Source organism: Mya arenaria, chromosome 4 (assembly GCF_026914265.1).
Source record: "Mya arenaria isolate MELC-2E11 chromosome 4, ASM2691426v1".
In the NCBI taxonomy this organism is placed as follows: Eukaryota; Metazoa; Mollusca; class Bivalvia; order Myida; family Myidae; genus Mya; species Mya arenaria.
Window position 1 is genome coordinate 3256518 of NC_069125.1, and position 22365 is coordinate 3278882.

Genomic DNA, 22365 nt, shown 5'->3' on the forward strand with positions numbered 1-22365 from the left:
AATCATGTTGACAAAGCAAACATTCCTGACAAGAAATTGGAAAGTATGACAAACACAAACTAAAGAGAAAAAGACATGAAAAGGGAAGGGATCTGCAATGGGCTGCGGATGTTCCAGTTTGTCACAGACAGGCGGAAGAGTAAGGATCAATGGTAAGTTAAAGCATTCTATTGCACATTTGCTATAACAGAGGGTTGTTACCAGCTTTTGCAGGAGTGATTTTGTTTCTGTTAAAGATAGCACTGCAATGCTGAAAATCTCTCATAGACACGATTCTGAATGAAACGGCCTCAGATTCTTCAACACGTAAGTATAATTAAGACGATTGTCACATAATATAAAGATACTACGTTTAGCTACGAACATGAGTTTCATGAAAGCTATAGTTATACTTATTGCATACCATACGTTGATTGCGAATTCCTCTTCGATTGTTTCAATACCCTCTTTCATTCGGTACCCTCTTTGTCAAACAATGATAGGTGTCAACCATTCGGAACAACTCGGTCATTTTCCATCGAAAGCAACCTCGGATATATGCCGGTACATTTGTAATTTACTGTATTGTTTTAACGTGTATTGTGTATATCTAAGTCTAAAATAATTGCCATTGAAGTGTACTATTGCATAACTATTCATGATTCTCAAACGTGAAGTCATTAAGCGTAACTGCTAAATTGAAATTAAATGTAAAAACAAATAATCTGACGTTGTAAATCGTTCATATACACCTTAGGTTGTTTTCCGGATGTTAAATGGCCAAGAGTGGAATGTCATCCCTTCTACCTTGTCAGGAGCTATAGCCAAAATTTTACCACCGCTACTAGAAACGTCGCCCTATCCATATCACCGTTCTTGATATTTTATTGCAATATATTCATTATCAAAGGAATGCATACAAAAAGTTATTTTCAACATTACATCATGACATTGCTGACCATTGCACTATATGTTAATATGAAGTTAGCAACACGGACACATTCAAATATATGTGTTATAAAGCAGATGATTTTGTAATCAGTTTACTCGTATACCTTTAACACTGGTGGTGTTCAATATTTAACTTCAGTCAATCTTATGGTCATACATAATTGACTTCATTCACTTTATTAGTCAGTTATTGATAACCAGTAATCCGATTAGCTACATTGTTCTTAGATCCAATTAAAATTTGAAAATACATAAAAGCAAAAACATGCAATTAGGATGATAAGTAAATAGCTGATTTTTGCATGGCTTCATGAAATTAATGAATTAACTTTTCATAAACAAGTTCTTTCAGTAGATTTTAAGATACCGACTGAAAAGAGCATCTCTTTTACCAGTCACAAGGTATATGCTGTTCTCTGAAGTATTTCATATATATACAAGTCTAACGATACATATCAGCAGTAAAAAAAGTTAGTTGCCCTTGGTAATGCTATAAAATGAAACACATGTACATACTTAACACTAACGTTATTTTAATGTTGTTCCTTTGTCATGCTACATAACCTATTGAGAACACAACTTTTCAGCCAATGAAATTGCAGATATGCAATCATTAGGTACTAGGCTTAATCATTAAAGAATTTCAACTCTCATAGGTGTTTAAAGGTCCGCCTACACAATCCCTGCGTCAGATTTTGCGTTGACAATGAGTCAGTCAATGGGGCGTGGTCTTGGTGTCCGTTGTATCCTAAGTCAGTTAGATAGCTACGCTAACTCCACCCATTCTTAATCTTTAAGATTTTAATTCATATCATATTACTTTAACATGGTATCGCTTACGGAAAAAGCATAAGTATTAACTAAATGTACACGATACCGCTTATATCTTTACATAGTGAATATTATATTATTGATTTTCATATTTATTTCACTTCTCCTTCTTGCAGTTATCGAGGCGACCAGCATTGCATTAGAATACAGCCTTACCAGTCAGCGTAGTCACTCCATACCCGCAGGCGGGCGGCGGCGTCTTTCATCCACTAACACCCTATCTACGCCCTCGCGGCAACCTGGTCGTCAGTCCAGAAAATCAACGTCCTGATGAGCAAAGACTGTTGCTTTTCTATGGATGCAATTCTTTTTATAAACGTTTTTAAACGTTCTCAGATGCAAAACGCATATACACCGTTTATATACCAAACATTTGACCATTTGCACGCATTTGTATGGCAATTGACTAAAAAGAATATTTTGTATGAATCGCCCATAGTTTGTGTTGAAAATAACATATAACATTATGAAGGAGCTATTACAACGAACATATTATAGAAACACCAAGTGTGCTATCACATGTATATGTATTCCCCCTAATTGTAAATCCCATCATGTTAACGTCGTATTACACATGTATCAATATTTTGAAGTACTGATGGCAGCTGTTGCCAAACTTTCCTTATGTACTTGCAACAGAGTTGTGTCCGTCTGCCACACACACTCTAGCTTAACGGTCGGCTATTTCAACGAACGGAGATTGCCGGACTTGGAATACCGAGATGATACGATTGCCTGTTACAGCACAAACACGAGCATACCAATCGGAACACCTCGGCCAGTATCCAAACGAACAATCTCGAAGCCTGCCGGAGATGACCGAGTTATGACGATTGCGAGCATGCACGTCAGTTTCGCAAATCGTGCTTCGACATACCCATAAAGCGCAAAACCGTTTTCGATCAACATGTGCTAATGGGCAAAGGACGCTTTCACCAATGTCACAGCCGTTTCACCTATCTTGAAATATTCCTGCGTTCTTTTTCATGTCCTATGTGGTGCAATTGGTTTGCGTTGCGCGAAATAACTGTCATAGGCGCTGTTCCAGTGCGGGAAAACGACAATTACACGCAACAAATGTGTTTTATATACAGTTGTGTGTATTAATTGTGTTAAATTAATCAAACAGTAGATTTGATACTTGTCATATTGTAATTTTGATATTGATCACGTTCAAAAACTGACCTTTACATGAGATACAGAGGCTAGTCCAGTTTACAAGGCGCAACGTTACCATGGCTATAGTACTCCCAACACCAGTGGACCATGCCAGTATATATTTACATGTATACGTATACAATATGTGCAAGAGCTTCGGGACCGGTGCTCAATGTTTAAGACTAAACGCATTAAGGTCGATGGGACAAGTTTGTTAATCGAACGCCATGTCATGGTTAAAGATTTACATCATGATATGCATGTGTAGTTTCTAATTGTTTAAATGACCAACTATTATATCACAATGACGAATAAATTAACGAAAAGTACATGTATATGTTTAGCTACTCTAATATGTTTAATAAGCTCATTTTAGTATTGCTTTGTAATATATATCGCAATGTTGAGTACATTCGTGCAAGGTGAGTGCCCTGTGACAATTTAAGACATGCTGAGAATTAAGCCTATACATGACATACGCCGACTGGAGCTTACAAAAACCTGCGTCATTACCATAGTCTCAATCACGCCATCATGTAAGTTACTAGGAGAACGTTGACATTACCCCCTTAGTACAACTTATTTTTTAAGTTATAAGTGCTGTACATGTATATACAATTGATGACAATATATATCTACAGCAGAGACGGATTCAGGAGTTGAAGATAAAGTGGGCGTAACTTAGGGGTGCAGCCTTTTGACATACGCCCCTTCCTCAGAATCGAAAAGATTATGGCATATACTGTTTTCATGGGAATTTGGGGCTACTCCCTCAATTTTTTAACGATTTGTGGTCGGATATGGTGCATAATAAGCGCATTTTATTACTTTTTTCTCCCATATTGATATAAAAAGCCCCCCCCCCCTCCCCCATCTTAACCCGCTAGTGTACAGTCTCAATCAAACCAAAACTGCTTTCTTCATATTTTTAAGAGTTTGATATTTGTAATATCATTGTTTGAACTCGAAAAACGTATCTTCTAGAATGCATATCTGAAGCGCTCAATATTCGTGTCACAATCTGGAATAGTACATCGCCCCTGTGTGCGTCAGACCAGCGCATGTCCTTAACTGCATTAGACAAATTTTGTCATGGAACACGAAACTCCAATGTAATGTGACTCATTGTTCACCGTGGCAAAAGTGATTGCTGAGGTGCTTATGGATCGTCCTTTAAAGCTTTGTCCTGAACATTCAATCCTGGAGAAAGAGGGAGCAATATACGCTATCAGATTGTCAGGTCATTTACATCACCCTCGTCATAACGTCATATAACCTCATTAAATATTCATTAAAGTAATCTGATTTATATACCTACACTTCCGTCTATGATCTGTATAAGCTGTCTCAAACCTAGAGCGTATGAACTAAAGTAGGCGGGAAAAAGACTGCCTCTGCGGTGCTTGATTCTAAAACCGCCGGGATATAAACACATGGCCTTATATACCGACTTCATAAGCGGGTGATCAAAAAAAATTTAGTAACCACATATAAGCACTAAAGACACCTTTTTAGGGGTCAGTATTACTACAAACTGCACAACTTGGCCATGGATTGCAAAGTAAGCACACATATAAATAAAATACATGTATAAATTGTTGCATGCAAACCAGGAAAAACATATTTGAAATCTGCTTTTAAGTGTTGTATTGTGGCTTTCATAACGTTTGTGATTTAGATGTGTTGGTATTTCAACGAGTTAAATTACACGTTGTCATGAAATATAGATGTTGAAACTTTGATTTTAATGAGAACATTTTTCTTTTTAAAGATGATCTTGCAGTAATTATAAAAGTCTAAACGAGATTGTTTAAGATGTCTTCAACGACAAGTACCGTTTGCGAGTTCTGAACACTGAACAGCACCTGCATGGAGTACAGTGGCAATTAATTCGATACAGGATGAACTATAGTCACAGGTGTGCGTCATTGGGTCCTTTAATATTTTCTCATAAAACAGACACTTAAAATGTCTCAGATTTGAAAGGTAAATACTTCTTAACGTTTTAATCAATACCGTAACATCGTGTGAAAATACTTCATGTATTTCTTTTTCAAACAGGCAGCCAGAGAGTGAATAATGCAACCTATAACCAACAATCCAAAAGGTCTTACAGTAAGTTATGCTAAATAGCTTTTATAATTGCACATTCAGCCTCACAGCCAGAACTTATAACCATATTACCATTTTTGGACACAAGAGGGTACGCACACTACGGACCTATGCGTCCGTGCACATCCTTATAGAAATACCTCAATATGACTCAATCCACCGAGGGATGAGCATAACAGTTCTTGTCATGGAAGCTTGGCTTTAGCGACACCATTCCCTTAAGCCCGTTATTGAGCACAGCCAAGCCCCTATCCCCTCCCTTTCTCCACCGCCGTGACCCCGAATAATGGTCATTATCATGACCATGGACCTATAAAACTGGTATATAGGTCCGTGTCATGACTTTGGCAATGTTACTATTTTGTAAAAGTCTAAGGACGAAGAAAAACTTATCCCGCATCCTTTGACGACTCACATGGAAAACTTCAAACCCGCCGATGTAACGTTGGGTTTTAATAAACTGTTTAATGACGATGATACGATTCTTCGGGCCAACCATCTACATGCCGTACTTATAGATGTCTGTACAGTACGGATATATTATGTAACAGAATGCACAAATAGCTATGTGAACCTGGTAGGGATCGACCCACGATCTTTCGATCTACAGGCGGACATTCTACCGCGTCGCTATAAATGCAAGCTCATAACGAGAAAGTGTTACTGCCGCTATATTCGAATATCCGGTAGGTTTATAGTTGTAAATAACCTTTCACTATGTTCTTTCCTACATTTAAATTCACTTGGGGGTACTATTGCTACTTTCACTTTCGATGTTGGTTTGTATTTTTTTCTGAAAAAAGAACGGTTCCAAAAATGTTAAAAAACATATTATCTTATCGCTTTTAAGAACATCTTATGATTTGAATTAGTCCTATTCATTGAAACTACCGGGTCTCGGGGATACGTGTGGAGACATTTTTTTATATGTTAAATCCTATGTTAAATCTTTACTACTTTAGGGTAGTCCAAATAATTGTACGTTGACGGATTTTTTTTAGATTTTTGATATGGCAAATCCTTCACGTACAAATTGTTTAGTATCAAAAGTGGGTACTGTAGTTGTTCCGATCAGGATTCCGGGTTAAAGCATAATATTATAGCGTCTATAAAATATCATAAAAACAAGAAATATTACCAGATAATGTTATTTTATATTAGTTCCGTCACGGACCTATAAACCATGGTGGTTTATAGGTCCGTGGTTCCGTACACAAAAAATAAATATCCAACTTATAATTATGAGTTTGAGGGCTTTTCTTCATTTCATTCTGTCAAAACATAACGATATATACATGAAGGGCACCTGCAAGGCTTCAGGGCACAGTTTTAAATCGCTCAGAACATTTCGGCCATGGCCGAGTTGTTACAATTGTATAACGAGGTCTTTCTCGAAGCTTTGTCGGAGGAGGCCGAGTTATTACGATTGTATCGAGTTGTTCCCCTTCGCATAATTGTTGTCTGTGTCAGTCAACTTTCTTTTTATTGGAAAGGTAAACAACTTGTTTTAATGCATTTAATGCTTGTTTAGTGCAAAATAACATTTCACTTACATGGTAAAATATTAATATAACTCTTTATGATGAATTTCAACCATAAAATACTTCACTTAAAACAATTTAAATATTTTTAAAACACCCCAGTTCTTTGCACATTCCCGTTTAGACGTTAGGGATTGGAAGAATCCCGTATAACACGTCTATTATTTTTAGACTATACTTTAGGGATGAGAAAAAAAACCTTATTAGACCGGTTGTTAGGCCCTTCTTAAAGTCATCAGTAGAATTTTCTTTAAGGGATTTTGCTCAAGTTTTTGAAAACATGCATTTGTTTGTATGACAAAATATGGTTCAAATATTTGTATGTTTAAATTATCGTTGGCGTTAATAACACTAATAGTCACTAACATATTCGTTGTTAACAGAATTTTTTTACGATTTTTGGTATGGTAAATCCTTCACATACAAATTGTTTTCTACCAAGAATGGATAGTTATTCTGATCCTGATTCCGTGTTAAAGCATATTGCTTCAATAAAATATCATAAAAACGAAATATTACCGGATAATGTTATTTTATATTAGTTCCGTACACAAAAAATAAATATCCAACAAATAATTATGAGTTTGATGTGGGGTTTTTCGTTTCATACAGTCAAAACATAACGATATATATATACATGAATGGCACCTGCGAGGCTGCGGTTCACAGTTTTACAACAATCGAAACACCTCTGAGATGGCCGAGTTGTTACGATTGTATTTACGAGGTCTCAAAGTGTGCCGGAGGTGGCAGAGTTGTTATGATTGGCATAATTGTTGTCTGTGTCAGTCAAGTTTTGTTTTATTGGAAAGGTAAATCCTTTGTTTTAATGCATTAAAAGCTTGTTTTGTGCAAAATATATTTGCACTTACATGGTAAAATATGTATATAAACCTTAATTATCTATTTCAAACATAAAAAAAACTTCTCTAAATACAATTTTTTTTCAAAATCCCTGTTATTGCACAAACCCGTTTAGACATAAGGGATTAAAAGAATCTCGTATAACACATCTAATTTCTATTATCTTAGACTAGACAAAATAAAGTCAGGCAAATCATTAGGAAGGTTAAAACTAAGATACCAAAAGCTGGAACCATTTAGCAAATGTTGATATTTACTCAAATACTGTTTTTGAAGACCTCATTATTCATTGGCGTTAATAACACTAATAGTCACTTTAACATATTTGTTGTTGCGTGATTGGTTGATTGACATTATCACATGTTGTAAGGTCAAAATACCGTAAATGACTGGTTATAAGACGATAGGGGGTATTAGACGCAGGGAAAAAAATATGTGCTAAATCGGGGAAAAAAACTTTTAATTTATGTTTTGGGTTAAAAGACGCATAGAAAAAATGTCAAATTGTCTGGCATTTTCGGCCACCATGTTTGTTGACAGTGACAAAAAATTTTTTTTTCGTGAAAATGGCGATGGTTATCTTTAAAACCATACAATGATAACACAAAGCAAAATTGGTTTCATTTTTATTCGTTTCATGTGATAACATAACAGATTATTTAAAATAAACACATTCAATCAGCACATATTGCACAAAGAAACACACAAATTGTCATTCACTAATCCTTAAATCGCTTTCCTCAAAGCCCTCAAATTCCTCGTCATCGTCGTCACTCTCGAAGAAACGCTCCATTTCATCTTCCGTCATGTCTTTGGTCGTCTTGTCCGTGTAGTAACCGCCATTAATTCGTGCTTCTGTTTTCGCCACTTGCGTACGTTGACCTCATTCATCGTGTACTGGCGACCCGCTGCACGATTGCCGTGCTCTTCAGCATAGCTGATAACAGCTAGCTTTTCTAGTGCTGTGTACGATGTACGCACTTTCCCCATGATGGCACTAAAAAGTACCTAGTGTGACAATTTGTTGTTGGATGGCACTAAAAAGTACCTTTTATGACAATTTGTAAGATTCTTTCTGACAGTATATCGTAAACAAAATACGTCAAGAATGATAAGTTAAGTTTTGCAAAGACCTTATATTGTACGAGTTTGTTCTCAAAATGTCAACACCTACAGAAAAGAATAAAGAACGTGACAAAGTGCGAATAAACAAGACCATTATCGCAACAGTTTGTAGTATTGGTATGTTAACAGGTTAAAGGCAGTCGAGTTTTTCACACCTTATCGTACAACTGACAAAAAATATTTTGACAGTGCCCAACTTTGCTTTCTTATATGCAAGTTTAATTATTGTTCAATTCAATTTATTATTCAAAATTAAATTGAATAACTTTAATCGAAAAACATTTAATCCAAAATATTTTTGTTAAAATTATAAACGTCTTACGATATACCGTATACCGATCTTTAACTTGCCGTTTTAACCCGTATATAATCGATCAATATGACGCGAGTAACTTCCCTTTCTACATAAATGTAAACAAACTCTCAGCTTAAAAATCGACCTCAGAAAAAAACTTTGAAAAATTGTTACGGGTTATTATACGCAGGCATTTTTTTGCATCGAAATCTGAGGAAAAAAAGGGCGTCTAATACCCAGTCATTTACGGTATTCATCACTCTTGTTTTAGTCCTGGTTGCTTTGTGATAAAGATGCCGGTATTACAAAAAAAATCTTGACTTGAGGGGTGTGGGTTCACACCCCACATTATTAAACCAAAATACTTCAACTTCTTTATGGTCCAAATACATCAGCAAGTACCTTTAAACATTAAAATATATTTATACATCTTTTAAAACAAAGCAAACTGCCAATCAACAACCAAAACAAAGTAAACCAACAACCTAAACAAGCAAACTCACAAGCAAACCACCAACCAACAGCCAAAGCATAGCAAACCAACAGCCCTAACAAACCAAACCATCAACCAACAGCCAAAACAAACCAAACCAATTGCCAAAACAAAGAAAACTGCCAACCAACAGCCTAAACCAAGCAAACCACCAACCAACAGCCAAAACAAAGCAAGCCCACAACCAACAGCCAAAACAAAGCAAGCCCATAACCAACAGCCAAAACAAAGCAAACCACAAACCCACAGCCAAAACAAAGCAACTGCTTACCAACAGCCAAAACAAAGCAAACCACAAACCCACAGCCAAAACAAAGTAAGCCCACAACCAACAGCCAAAACAAAGCAAACCACAAACCAACAGCCAATACAAAGCAGCTGCTTACCAACAGCCAAAACAAAGCAAACCACTTACCAACAGCAAAAAAAAAAGCAAACCACTTACCAACAGCCAAAACAAAGCAAACTGCTTACCAACAGCCAAAATGAGCAAACCACCAACAAACTGCCAAAACAAAGCAAACCATCAACCAACAGGCAAAACAAGCAAACCACCAACAAACAGGCAAATCAAGCAAACCACCAACCAACAGCCAAACAAGCAAACCACCAACCAACAGCCAAAACAAGCAAACCACCAACCAACAGCCAAAACAAGCAAACCACCAACAAACAGGCAAATCAAGCAAACCACCAACCAACAGCCAAAACAAGCAAACCACCAACCAACAGCCAAAACAAACAAACCACCAGCCAAAACAAGCAAACCACCAACAAACAGCCAAAACAAGCAAACCACCAACCAACAGCCAAAACAAACAAAACCACCAGCCAAAACAAGCAAACTACCAACAAACAGCCAAAACAAGCAAACCACCAACAAACAGGCAAAACAAACAAACCACCAGCCAAAACAAGCAAACCACCAACAAACAGCCAAAACAAGCAAACCACCAACAAACAGGCAAAACAAACAAACCACCAGCCAAAACAAGCAAACCACCAACAAACAGCCAAAACAAAGCCAACTGCCGACCAACACAAAGCAAACAGGTAACCAACAGCTAAAGTGGATCATAAAAATGTTACTGCATCGAAAGTGATTACATAGAAAGCGAAAAACATCAAAATTTCCTGCTTCAAGCTTTATCCAAAACGGAAACAACTTACCAGTATAGCAAACCAACAGCCCTAACAAACCAAACCACCAACCAACAGCCAAAACAAACCAAACCAATTGCCAAAACAAAGAAAACTGCCAACCAACAGCCTAAACCAAGCAAACCACCAACCAACAGCCAAAACAAAGCAAGCCCACAACCAACAGCCAAAACAAAGCAAACCACAAACCCACAGCCAAAACAAAGCAACTGCTAAGTGCTTACCAACATCCAAAACAAAGCAAACCACAAACCCACAGCCAAAACAAAGTAAGCCCACAACCAACAGCCAAAACAAAGCAAACCACAAACCAACAGCCAATACAAAGCAACTGCTTACCAACAGCCAAAACAAAGCAAACCGCTTATCAACAGCAAAAAAAAAGCAAACCACTTACCAACAGCCAAAACAAAGCAAACTGCTTACCAACAGCCAAAATGAGCAAACCACCAACAAACTGCCAAAACAAAGCAAACCATCAACCAACAGCCAAAACAAGCAAACCACCAACAAACAGGCAAATCAAGCAAACCACCAACCAACAGCCAAACAAGCAAACCACCAACCAACAGCCAAAACAAGCAAACCACCAACCAACAGCCAAAACAAGCAAACCACCAACCAACAGCCAAAACAAGCAAACCACCAACCAACAGCCAAAACAAGCAAACCACCAACCAACAGCCAAAACAAGCAAACCACCAACAAACAGCCAAAACAAGCAAACCACCAACCAACAGCCAAAACAAACAAACCACCAACAAACAGGCAAATCAAGCAAACCACCAACCAACAGCCAAAACAAGCAAACCACAAACCAACAGCCAAAACAAACAAACCACCAGCCAAAACAAGCAAACCACCAACAAACAGCCAAAACAAGCAAACCACCAACAAACAGGCAAAACAAACAAACCACCAGCCAAAACAAGCAAACCACCAACAAACAGCCAAAACAAACAAACCACCAGCCAAAACAAGCAAACCACCAACAAACAGCCAAAACAAGCAAACCACCAACAAACAGGCAAAACAAACAAACCACCAGCCAAAACAAGCAAACCACCAACAAACAGCCAAAACAAGCAAACCACCAACAAACAGCCAAAACAAAGCCAACTGCCGACCAACACAAAGCAAACAGGTAACCAGCAGCTAAAGTGGATCATAAGAATGTTACTGCATCGAAAGTGATTACATAGAAAGCGAAAAACATCAAAATTTCCTGCTTCAAGCTTTAGCTAAAACAGAAACAACTTACCGGTACCTATTGATTTTAATGAGAGCCTGCTATTAAATGATACTTGGAAATGGAAAAGCTAATCTGATGGAACAGCTTAGTCGAAGATCCTTGTGCGATTTTCAAATTGCAATTCCTTAGGGATTACAAGTATTCCGTTTTGAGCATCTATTGATTTAAAGTTAGTTTCATCCATACCTTACATTATGTTAAATTAAGACTTCAAACTAACTCCTGCATTATAATCTTTGAAATTCTTTCTTTGAAAATATGTGGTTAGCTTAATGAATCAGATAGTCCTGTGTTACTAAAGATCCAAGAATCATTAATGATGTAGAGGGTAATTGAAGATTGCAGTGAAATACAGTATTTTATCTCTCAAGCGTTATAGAAAAACATATTTTCTTGAGTGGTTAAGTCACGAGTGAAAATATTTTTTTTCTATGATCACAAGTGAATTTAAATTCAAGCTCACACTAAAATCAACAACTTTTAGTGTCTTTTAACGTTTGTTTTCAGATATTTATAGATACCCGTAACCTTAATTCAATTTTAAAATAGCCCTTTTCTACCTGGCAACCTGTGGTTGCCGCAAACTTAAACTGTCATTCATACACTGAGTTATGGAAAAATAGTTCTAAAATGTTCAAGTGTTCTTGTTTTAGTTCAAAATTCTATAAACATTTATCAATAAACTTAATTTGTTTAAAAGCATATGTACAAAACAAATAAAATTGCACAACTCATGAATAAAACATGAATGAAAATGTCCAAATTACATGGTAGAAATTGTGAATAAAATAATAGAATGTGTGGACTAGCCATGAAAGGGAAAATAGCTCATAAAATAAACTGTTGATGCCTCGCTAACTAAGAAGCGTCACACTGTTCTGCTTCATTGTAATGGCAGATAAATGACAATAGTAGCATTGAGTTCTAACACACTGTATTGTATCTTCTAAGTTAACTTGTGACTTGCGGCAGTTTTTATTCACACAAACTAAATACAGTAATCATCATCATCTGATCCTGGGGAATTATAAGAACATTATTTAATTAAGTTTATAAGTAAGTTGTGACAGAATTTCTTTCATGCTGGTAAATTTACTTGACTATTAGATGTAACATCGAAAGGATAAATTTTTTAACCAGGTTTATTAGAATGGGGATGTCGTTTGGTAAGCGGACAGGTGTCATGTCAAACATTGGTTTTTGCCCAATAACTTTAGCTAGCTTTGATGGATTGTAATGAGAATTTGTGTGTAGGTAGCTTATGTGAAGAGCTAGCTAGGGATTGCATTTTGGGAGGTGATGTGAAGGTCAAGGTCACTATTACTAAAGACAGAAACAAATATTTCTGCCCAACAATTTTAGTAAGAATTGATTTAAGGTTGGGTGGGTAGCTTATGTAATAAGCTAGCTTGAGATTGCTTCTGAGGGGGTTGGGGTCAAGGTCAAGGTCAGTGTTACTAAAAATAGAAAAATATTTTCACACTATTTTATTACTCAAACAAGAAATAAATCAGCCATAACTTCTGATTGCCCAGTTAAAAACCTAGTTTCGACACATTGTAGTGTTTCTTATTCATATTGTCATACTGCGCTGACATTAAATTTGCTGACATTTCACTCCTTTTTTCCAGGTGATTGCTTGTACCTGATGGATGCAAAAGAGGTGAAATCGGCTTTAAAGAAGGCAAGGGAGGCAATTCGACAGAAAGAATACAATGAGGCTCTGGGAGTTTGCAAGGTTACTGAACCTTATTGCTAAACTGTATATAAATGCATTTAGTGAATGGTGGGAGATCCTTGGTCTAGTGATTAGACACTGGACTATCAAGGGCTTCCCTTAAAGGAAGTTTGAAAGTATATTCCTCGCTATAAATGGGCTCAAACTTCCTAAATTGATGCCTTGGAAGTACAAAAACTTCCTTATTTTTTTAGAAAACTTCCAAAGTTGCAAACATCCCATCTGTGCACTTTACCACACAACCATACACAATTTGTTCGTTTTTAGCTAGAGATTTGTGGGACAATGTGCCCGTGTGTCCCTAAGCACCCTGTCCCTTTTCTGCAGCACCCTCTCCATTTTAAAATCTAGCTAAAACCCTGCAACTGGGTTTGACCGTGTAGTTTTCCTGATGGGTAGTTTTATGTCTTATTTTATATGGCTGTGATTTCACATGGCACATGAACCTGGAACACAACGGATTGGATGAAGTTTAATAATGAGGAGTTTTATGTAATGTTTTTCAAGTTTATTATCAAAGGTAAACAATAACTACCATTTAAAATGATTTATATATTAATTAACATTCATTGCACAGTGCACACCTCAGGGCTTCTATATACCGACAATTTGCCGGCCTGGACCGATTTTGACCATGCCGGACGGATTTCAGGAACAGAAAATGATTAAAAAACCAGTTGAGGTTCCAGAAGCTCTGCCATTCATATTTAACCATAATCTGAAATGCATATATCCCTGGTATGTTCTAACTATAGATGACTTTAATAGTTTATTTTTTAAATATTTCTACCATTCAGGACATCATTGCCTCTGATGGATCTAACTACATGGCCTTTGTGTTGACTGCTGTAGCCGCGGAGGGGCTTTCTCAAAACGACCAGGCTCTTGGCGCATACAGAAGAGCAGTGCAGATAGATGATACACAGATTCTAGCCTGGCAGGTAAAATCATTGATTGTTCAACAAAGTGGTAAATTTATTTTCATTATCTGCTTTCAAGTGGTTTATAGAGATTTATCAGTGAAATAAAATCGATTAGTATTAACTTAATATTCTTCACTGTTTTGAAATTTAAGCCTGCATTAGGTTCCAGATCAAACGTCAGCACACACTATATGACGTTGATGTAACTTCCTGTTTATATTGTTTGTTTATATCTTCTAATGAAGGTGTGACGCCAAAACGTTTAAGATATTAAATTTTACTTGTTTGTGGGGTTTATTTTATTCATATTCATAATGCGCGCATACAAATTTGCGCGTTGTTCTAACAAATAGTAATTAAATGACTTTTAATTAATTAATTAATTCTATTTAATCTAGCTTTTAGACAAGATAGTATATGTTTGTAAAAGAATAGTAGATTGATTCGAATGGCACCAATTATTAGTGTAAATGAGGTAGGGGAGAAAACTCTTCTTCCAATGAAATTGAATGTTAAGATTTCATGCTCTTCAACTTAAAAGGGCTAGACACCAGATTATACACTTGCAAGAAAAAGAAGAACATTGTTATAAACTTACCCGGTACATAGAATTGATATCGTAGTGTACAATGCATTGCATCGTACTCACTGATATATGACATCGCTGATGACACTTGCATCTTTCGTAGTTTTGGGGCATTTTTTTAAATGCAAAATTGGCTAGAGTTGCCTTCATTCAATAAAACTGTTTTGTTTTTTTTCCAGGGCTTGGGCACATTTTATGAAAAGAACTCCATCCCAGCCTATGCCTCAGACCAATGTGATGTCTACTTAAAGCTCATTGAGTTCAATAAAGGGTAATATGGTGATTTAGATATCTTAATATGAGAATAAGCGTTAAAAAATATAGGCAGTGCAAAATTCACAATTTATGAAATGCAGTTTATTATTAGGAGGAAGTGCACTGCCATGAATCTAACACACCTTTTTAAAGCCTGTGTGACTTTCAACTTCACAATTTAAACTTTATGAATATTTAGGGTTTTAACTAGAGGGTTATGAAAGTGAGCTGCACCCTGTCCTTTTTTGGTAGCACCCTTCTGCCCACATAGAGATAAACAGGTGCACCCTTCTGCCCACATAGAGATAAACAGGTGCACCCTTCTGCCTTCATTGAGATAAACATGTGCACCCTTCTGCCCTCATTGAGATAAACAGGTGCACCCTTCTGTCCTCATTGAGATAAACATGTGCACCCTTCTGCCCTCATTGAGATAAACATGTGCACCCTTCTGCCCTCATTGAGATAAACATGTGCACCCTTCTGCCCTCATTGAGATAAACAGGTGCACCCTTCTGCCCTCATTGAGATAAACATGTGCACCCTTCTGCCTTCATTGAGATAAACATGTGCACCCTTCTGCCCTCATTGAGATAAACATGTGCACCCTTCTGCCCTCATTGAGATAAACAGGTGCACCCTTCTGCCCTCATTGAGATAAACATGTGCACCCTTCTGCCTTCATTGAGATAAACAGGTGCACCCTTCTGCCCTCATTGAGATAAACATGTGCACCCTTCTGCCTTCATTGAGATAAACATGTGCACCCTTCTGCCCTCATTGAGATAAACATGTGCACCCTTCTGCCCTCATTGAGATAAACATGTGCACCCTTCTGCCCTCATTGAGATAAACATGTGCACCCTTCTGCCTTCATTGAGATAAACATGTGCACCCTTCTGCCCTCATTGAGATAAACAGGTGCACCCTTCTGCCCTCATTGAGATAAACATGTGCACCCTTCTGCCCTCATTGAGATAAACAGGTGCACCCTTCTGCCCTCATTGAGATAAACATGTGCACCCTTCTGCCCTCATTGAGATAAACAGGTGCACCCTTCTGCCCTCATTGAGATAAACATGTGCACCCTTCTGCCTTCATTGAGATAAACATGTGCACCCTTCTGCCCTCATTGAGATAAACATGTGCACCCTTCTGCCCTCATTGAGATAAACATGTGCACCCTTCTGCCCTCATTGAGATAAACAGGTGCACCCTTCTGCCCTCATTGAGATAAACATGTGCACCCTTCTGCCCTCATTGAGATAAACATGTGGCCCCTTCTGCCCTCATTGAGATAAACATGTGCACCCTTCTGCCCTCATTGAGATAAACATGTGGCCCCTTCTGCCCTCATAGAATTCAAAACTGAAGACTGTCAACTATTTCTGTTGTTTTTATTAAAAATATGATAATAATTACTTCACAAAATTTACATATTTGGCAGTTGGCAATAGACACCAAAAATGACTCAGTTCAAAATATTCCAGTTTGTCACAGCTCCATTCAGTGTGCCCAGTTCAAAATATTCCAGTTTGTCACAGCACCATTCAGTGTGCCCAGTTCAAAATATTCCAGTTTGTCACAGCTCCATTCAGTGTGCCCTTTTCTCCCTTACCACCCTCTCCCTCTTCTGCAGCACCCGTCCATTTAAAAACTGGCTAAAACCCTATGATTTTGTCAGTTTAACTTCATGATTTTACAATGTCAACTTTGTACATTACAACTATCAAAGTAATGATTTTATCTTATACAGTTAAAAATATACTGTTAAAAGAGCTATGTCTTTTTCAGACAAGAGGACAAGATATATGAGCTGACAGTGAAGCTTGTTAAACTGACGGAATACGTGAATGATCCCGCCAAGATACAAAAGGTGAGCGCTAAAAAATTATAGGTTATTTAACATTGTTCTGTACAATACAGAGATATATTTGATACACAGAGTACACAGCTTGGAATATAAAATATTGGATGAGCCGTTATGTTTTATAAGATATTATCAATTTATCGACCGTAAATATGAAAAACTGCAATCTGATTTTTTGTCAGCAGTCTTATATCACTGGTTTCTAGACATTCACGACAAAAATTGGCTAATTTCAAGACAAAAACTAAAATAAGTTGTCAAAAACGCCCTATCTGTGAGAAGTACAGCTTTCAAAGGCTGATGTTTCACTCACATAATTGATCAAATTCATTTTGCTTGTAAAATCATTTCAGATCCTAAAACTATCTGGAGAGTATCTTGCTAGCCATCCTATGTACAGTGATGAAGTCGAGACCGTTCTAACATTCTTCTTCTCACAGACTCTCCAGGTCAGCATCCTTCATACCTATTATATACCATGCAGTCAATGCGAGTATCCTATTAATTATATTTTGTAACAATATCTTTAATTTCAAGATTAATAAAGAGTTTGATCTAGCTGCTTCAGGGTTGGACGATCTGGAGGAGGAACAAAAAAATAATGTTTTTGGATAGGCAAGGGAGGAAAAAATGATGATTTTAAGGAAGAAAAAGAACAAATTGAAAATATTGATTTTTTTTGTCCTGGGGTTTAGCTTCCTTTTGTTTAATTTATAAGAATAGGATACAAATGTACATCCAGCCTAGAAAATCTAAATTATTTGTAATTGTGGGAAATCACATACCTTATTTAAATAATTGGTTTGAATCAAGATTTAGGTTGATGTCACTGAATACTGTTTGAAACATTGCGACTGGTTGAAATTTGTTGTGACAGGTAAAATTTTACCTGTCGCAATGTCCTGTGAAGAAAAAGGTTTTCGCGTTGTCTGAGTACATGTAAAGCTAATCTCAGATTAGGGACTTGCTTACATTTAAATCTTGTCGAAATGAAGGATGTTGTTCTCAATTAATCCTTTTTCAGAAGCCAGATTTACTTTCTAGTTATATGAAACTTTTCTTTTTACTTCATATACTACATGTATATGGTTTTAGGTATGTTTGACTTCCTTTTTAATCAATTTTACTCTGTATTGTAATATTCTAAACTTAATTTTTACTTTTTTAGAGGGATGGTGATAGCATCTTCAAACTGGCCCAGACTTATCTTCAAGTTTACCCAGGATCCTCGGTTGTCCTCAAACATTCCATTCTAGGTTGCCTTGACAACATGATAGGTAGGTTAATCTTCAGGGTTAAAATTCAGCCTTTGTGTCGTTAGATATAAGTACATGTTTGTCTGTTTTCTAAAAAGGAAATCTAAGCAATTAATATAATATTTGTGTGGTTGTTGGCAAATATTTATTAACAAGCATGAATGTATGATAACTTCTCCAACTTTTTCCAATCTGTTCATATCACTACAGAGATGACATCTGTCCTATACACCAGTTTTAGCAAAGCAGTGAATATGATAAAGACATGGGAAAAACATTGCAAATACATTTAAACACTGTTTATCCGAAGTCATCAGGACCCAGAAAAAAACTTCGGATTATGATATTTCGGATAACCAATTATAAGAAAATGACAGTGGGACAAATTATAGGTGACGTTAAATATATAGTCATGAATATTGCTCAATGTCATTTTATAAGAAGGGTTAAATGTTCTTCATTATCACCTCAAACCGATACCCACATGCTATCACCAAAATTAATGGTGTAAAAAATATGAGATGGCTGACTTAAAAAACAATGATTGATAAATCCATGTGAAAAAACGAGTGAGGATCGTAATTTTATCTTTGACATAACTATAAATTTATAACGACAGTGTCGGAATTAACAGTGTCTAAATGTAGTTCAAGATAAACGTTACTCTAGTCTTATTTCAATAAGATCAATTAAACAGTTATTTAATAACCTTTCAGTGTTTAATAATTCATTTCTTTATTAAAGTTGATGAGACAGTAGCCACTAGACTCCCAGACCTGGTATCGAGGTATGAAGCTGTGCTGGGTGGCTGTAACTGTGATGTGATGACAGTTGCAAAGGCGGCCATAGCTTTTACGAGGAAGGATTGTACTTCAGTGCGGAAAATTCTCCAACAATGTAATTATTGGTTCCCTGTACTGGAATTTTAACAGTGTTAGGTAAAGTGCATGGGTAAAGCTGTCTTATGCCAGAGAAGCCTTGGCTTAAAGGGGCTAGCTACCAGTTGAAACAATTGTAAGAAAAAAAGAAAATTCTCAAAAACTTATATAAAATGGAGATTTTTGTGTACAATGCATTGAATCTTACTTACTGGTGTATCACATCGCTTACGACACATGCATCTTTTACAGTTTATGCACATTTTTCCAGTTCGAAATTAACTAAGGTTGTCTACCTTGTAAAACCCATTAAGTTTAAAAATAGCATCGGTATATCTATCCGTACTCATAAACAGATATGAATTAGCTGGGAAATAATGATGGGCTGTAATAAACAGGAGAACACAGATGAGACAGCAACATGATTGTTGCAATTATGATTTAAACCATGTAAAGTGATGTATATTCGGCCTAATAGCTTGCAGGAAATACTGTATTTGCCTAATATTGGACTATCTTGTGTCTTACCCCTTCAACAGCAAAAGGATTATGTTTGAGGTTTATTCCAGCAGGAAAGATAAGCATTTAAACATTATTTATTTTAGTGTTGATTGCTATACTGCTTGTTCACTATTTGTTTCATTTAATTGCCTGATTTGGATCAATGCTTTATCATTTCATTTTTCATTACAGTGTCGAGTTCTGGTGGTCAGCTGGTTTGTGTTGTGTGTCTTCAAGCCAAAATGGAATTTGAACTTCACCAGTATATTTCTGCTATCAGAACTTGCAAAACAGGTAAATGTAACATTCAAGAAACCTGAAACTCAAAATGCTTTACCTTTTAAATGAAAACATACATTAGGCTAAAGATTAAGTATTTTGTCCAGGTATTTGAATGTTTTTTTTCTCTTGATACAAACATAAAGATATTAGGGCTTGCAAAGAATGAGGAGAGCTATTCTCCTCACCCTGGCTACGGCATCACAATTTGGTTACAATTTTGCATTCAAATCCTGTCATAGCTATATCATAGTAACTGCATGATGTCTTAGATAATTACTGTATACAAGGGTCCCCAGACATCACTCCAAGTTAAAAAATCAAGTAAGACAACTCATGATTAAATAAAATGCCAATTATCACCCTTGCTTGTCTTTCCAGAAATTCTGGTGAAAATTTGTTCAGCAAGTACTATTAAGTCCCTATCACACCACCAACACCAATGTGTTTCATTCAAACTTAAAACAAAGCTTCACTTATAAAAGACCTACTAAATATAGCTGCAGGCAAGTTAGGTAACTCTCATATTAATTTACGCAAAATAATGGCAATTGCAAAATAATGGCAATTGCAAAATAATGGCAATTGTTAAAAAAAAATTGCAATTTCCATCAACTCCATATCTCTCTTACCGCCATTTGTATAATCAAGCAGGCCATCTTTTTGACAGCTATTGTTCAACATGAAAGTATTTCAGTTTTCTTATACATTGCAGATATCTTGATTTAAAATATTCATATCATGTTTTATAATGTTTACCTTGTATAAAAACAGATATGAAAGAAAATATTTTTAATAATTAAATAAAAAAAATCTTTGTCTTGTAGCCATGGACCTTGTCAACAGAAAGGACGCAATTCTCACTCAGCCGTGTGGTAGCATACGTCAGGTCATCAATGTTCTAACTGTGCGATCTCTAACACAAATAGGCGACACTGCCTCACTTAACAGGGCTTTGGGCATCATAGAAAAGGTAATGATTCAGTTATCTCACTGTTTTTATTGTTTGTGTTATCAGAGTTAAGTTAATTTTTACTCTTAGGATTTGCAACATTTCACTTACATAAATAAATGCTGAAAAAATCAGCTTCAAAGAGTGTCAAACAATATTAGCTGTTTAAACAGTGTCAGTATCTTTGGCATCGCAAATTTGAGCTATGGGGATTATGTCCTAGGATCTAATGTTGTATGCTCCATTTAAGTTTATATGAACATAATGGTCAAATCCATGAGTTGGGATTTTGAGCTTATGGATTGCCTGACCAACAACAGCCAGGAAAATGATTGTCCCATTACCATTAAAGGGACTAGACACCAGATGGTCCAAAAATAGGCAAATACATTATTTCCTCAAAACAAGCCTAGAACTATCAATACAATCTAGTATGAGGCTGTTGATACATCACTTTACATGATTAAAAGAATATTTTGTCACTGTCTCAGTGGAGTTAACCTGTCTAAAAAATAACGCATAAAGTTTTGCCAATTAATAGTGACACTGTGTAAACTTAGCATGTGAAAGTCACATGATTAATACAGATACATAAAGACATTATTTTTGAATTTACAGGTATTTTTGTGGTAGACAAACCCAGAAATATACACAAAAACAGAAAGATACATGTGCTGTTAGGGATGTGCTACATCAGTTAATAAGATTCAATTAAGGAATAAATTGTGGGGTTGATGTCATTAACGGGAATATGAACGCAATTGGGCTGGTCAAAGTACGCGTGGAGTCCTTCGGACTACACACACTTTGACCAGCCCAATTGCGTTCATACCCCGATAATGACATCAACCCCACAATTCATTCCTTATATTTACACCAATAGTTCATTATTATGTCTCCCCCTCTCTGGGGGAGACATATTGTTTTTGCCCTGTCCGTCAGTCCGGTAGTCCGGTAGTCCGGTAGTCCGTCAGTCCGTCAGTCCGTCAGTCCGTCCGTACGTCACACTTCGTTTCCGATCGATAACTGGAAAACCGCATTACCTAGGATCACCAAACTTGGTAGGGAGGTTGGTCATGAGGTGTAGAAGATCCCTATTGTTTTTGGGGTCACTAGGTCAAAGGTCAAGGTCGCGGCGACCCCCAATGTAAAAAACATTTCCGCTCAATATCTTGACAATGGTTTGACCTAGGTTCACCAAACTTGGTAGGGAGGTTGGTCTTGAGTTGAAGAAGATCCCTATTGTTTTTGGGGTCACTAGGTCAAAGGTCAAGGTCGCAGCGACCCCCAATGTAAAAAACATTTCCGCTCAATATCTTGAGAATGGTTTGACCTAGGTTCACCAAACTTGGTAGGGAGGTTGGT

General features: G+C 36.7%; 2 protein-coding genes across 5 annotated transcripts in view; both read left to right on the plus strand.

The window, feature by feature from the left end:
* Positions 1–5794: 5794 nt before the first annotated feature.
* LOC128230365 (tetratricopeptide repeat protein 37-like) overlaps positions 5795–22365 on the plus strand; it is a 44710-nt gene continuing 28139 nt past the window's right edge. Inside the window, exons 1-10 of one of the 4 annotated variants that reach the window (XM_052942574.1) lie at positions 5795–5810; positions 13394–13500; positions 14298–14441; positions 15189–15280; positions 17059–17140; positions 17488–17583; positions 18303–18411; positions 19135–19287; positions 19962–20063; positions 20876–21021. In XM_052942574.1, the coding sequence (XP_052798534.1) occupies positions 13411–13500; positions 14298–14441; positions 15189–15280; positions 17059–17140; positions 17488–17583; positions 18303–18411; positions 19135–19287; positions 19962–20063; positions 20876–21021 (1014 nt within the window). In that variant the 5' untranslated portion in view covers positions 5795–5810; positions 13394–13410. Of the gene's footprint in view, positions 5811–5984; positions 6010–11360; positions 13059–13393; positions 13501–14297; positions 14442–15188; positions 15281–17058; positions 17141–17487; positions 17584–18302; positions 18412–19134; positions 19288–19961; positions 20064–20875; positions 21022–22365 lie in introns of those variants that run through there. The other 3 variants (XM_052942573.1, XM_052942575.1, XM_052942571.1) reach the window with 3 other exon arrangements.
* On the plus strand, positions 9835–11669 carry LOC128232970 (proteoglycan 4-like). Its single transcript, XM_052946791.1, has 2 exons — positions 9835–10402; positions 10648–11669. Exons 1-2 carry the CDS (start codon positions 9835–9837, stop codon positions 11667–11669), a joined length of 1590 nt encoding a protein of 529 aa, XP_052802751.1.

What these genes read in the sequence shown, in the direction of transcription:
- LOC128232970 (XM_052946791.1), top strand. Translation starts at nt 9,835, where the DNA reads ATGAGCAAACCACCAACAAACTGCCAAAACAAAGCAAACCATCAACCA. An exon ending in GACCAACACAAAGCAAACAG is followed by an intron (nt 10,403 to 10,647) that starts GTAACCAACAGC and finishes ACCAACCAACAG; the next exon opens with CCAAAACAAAGCAAGCCCAC.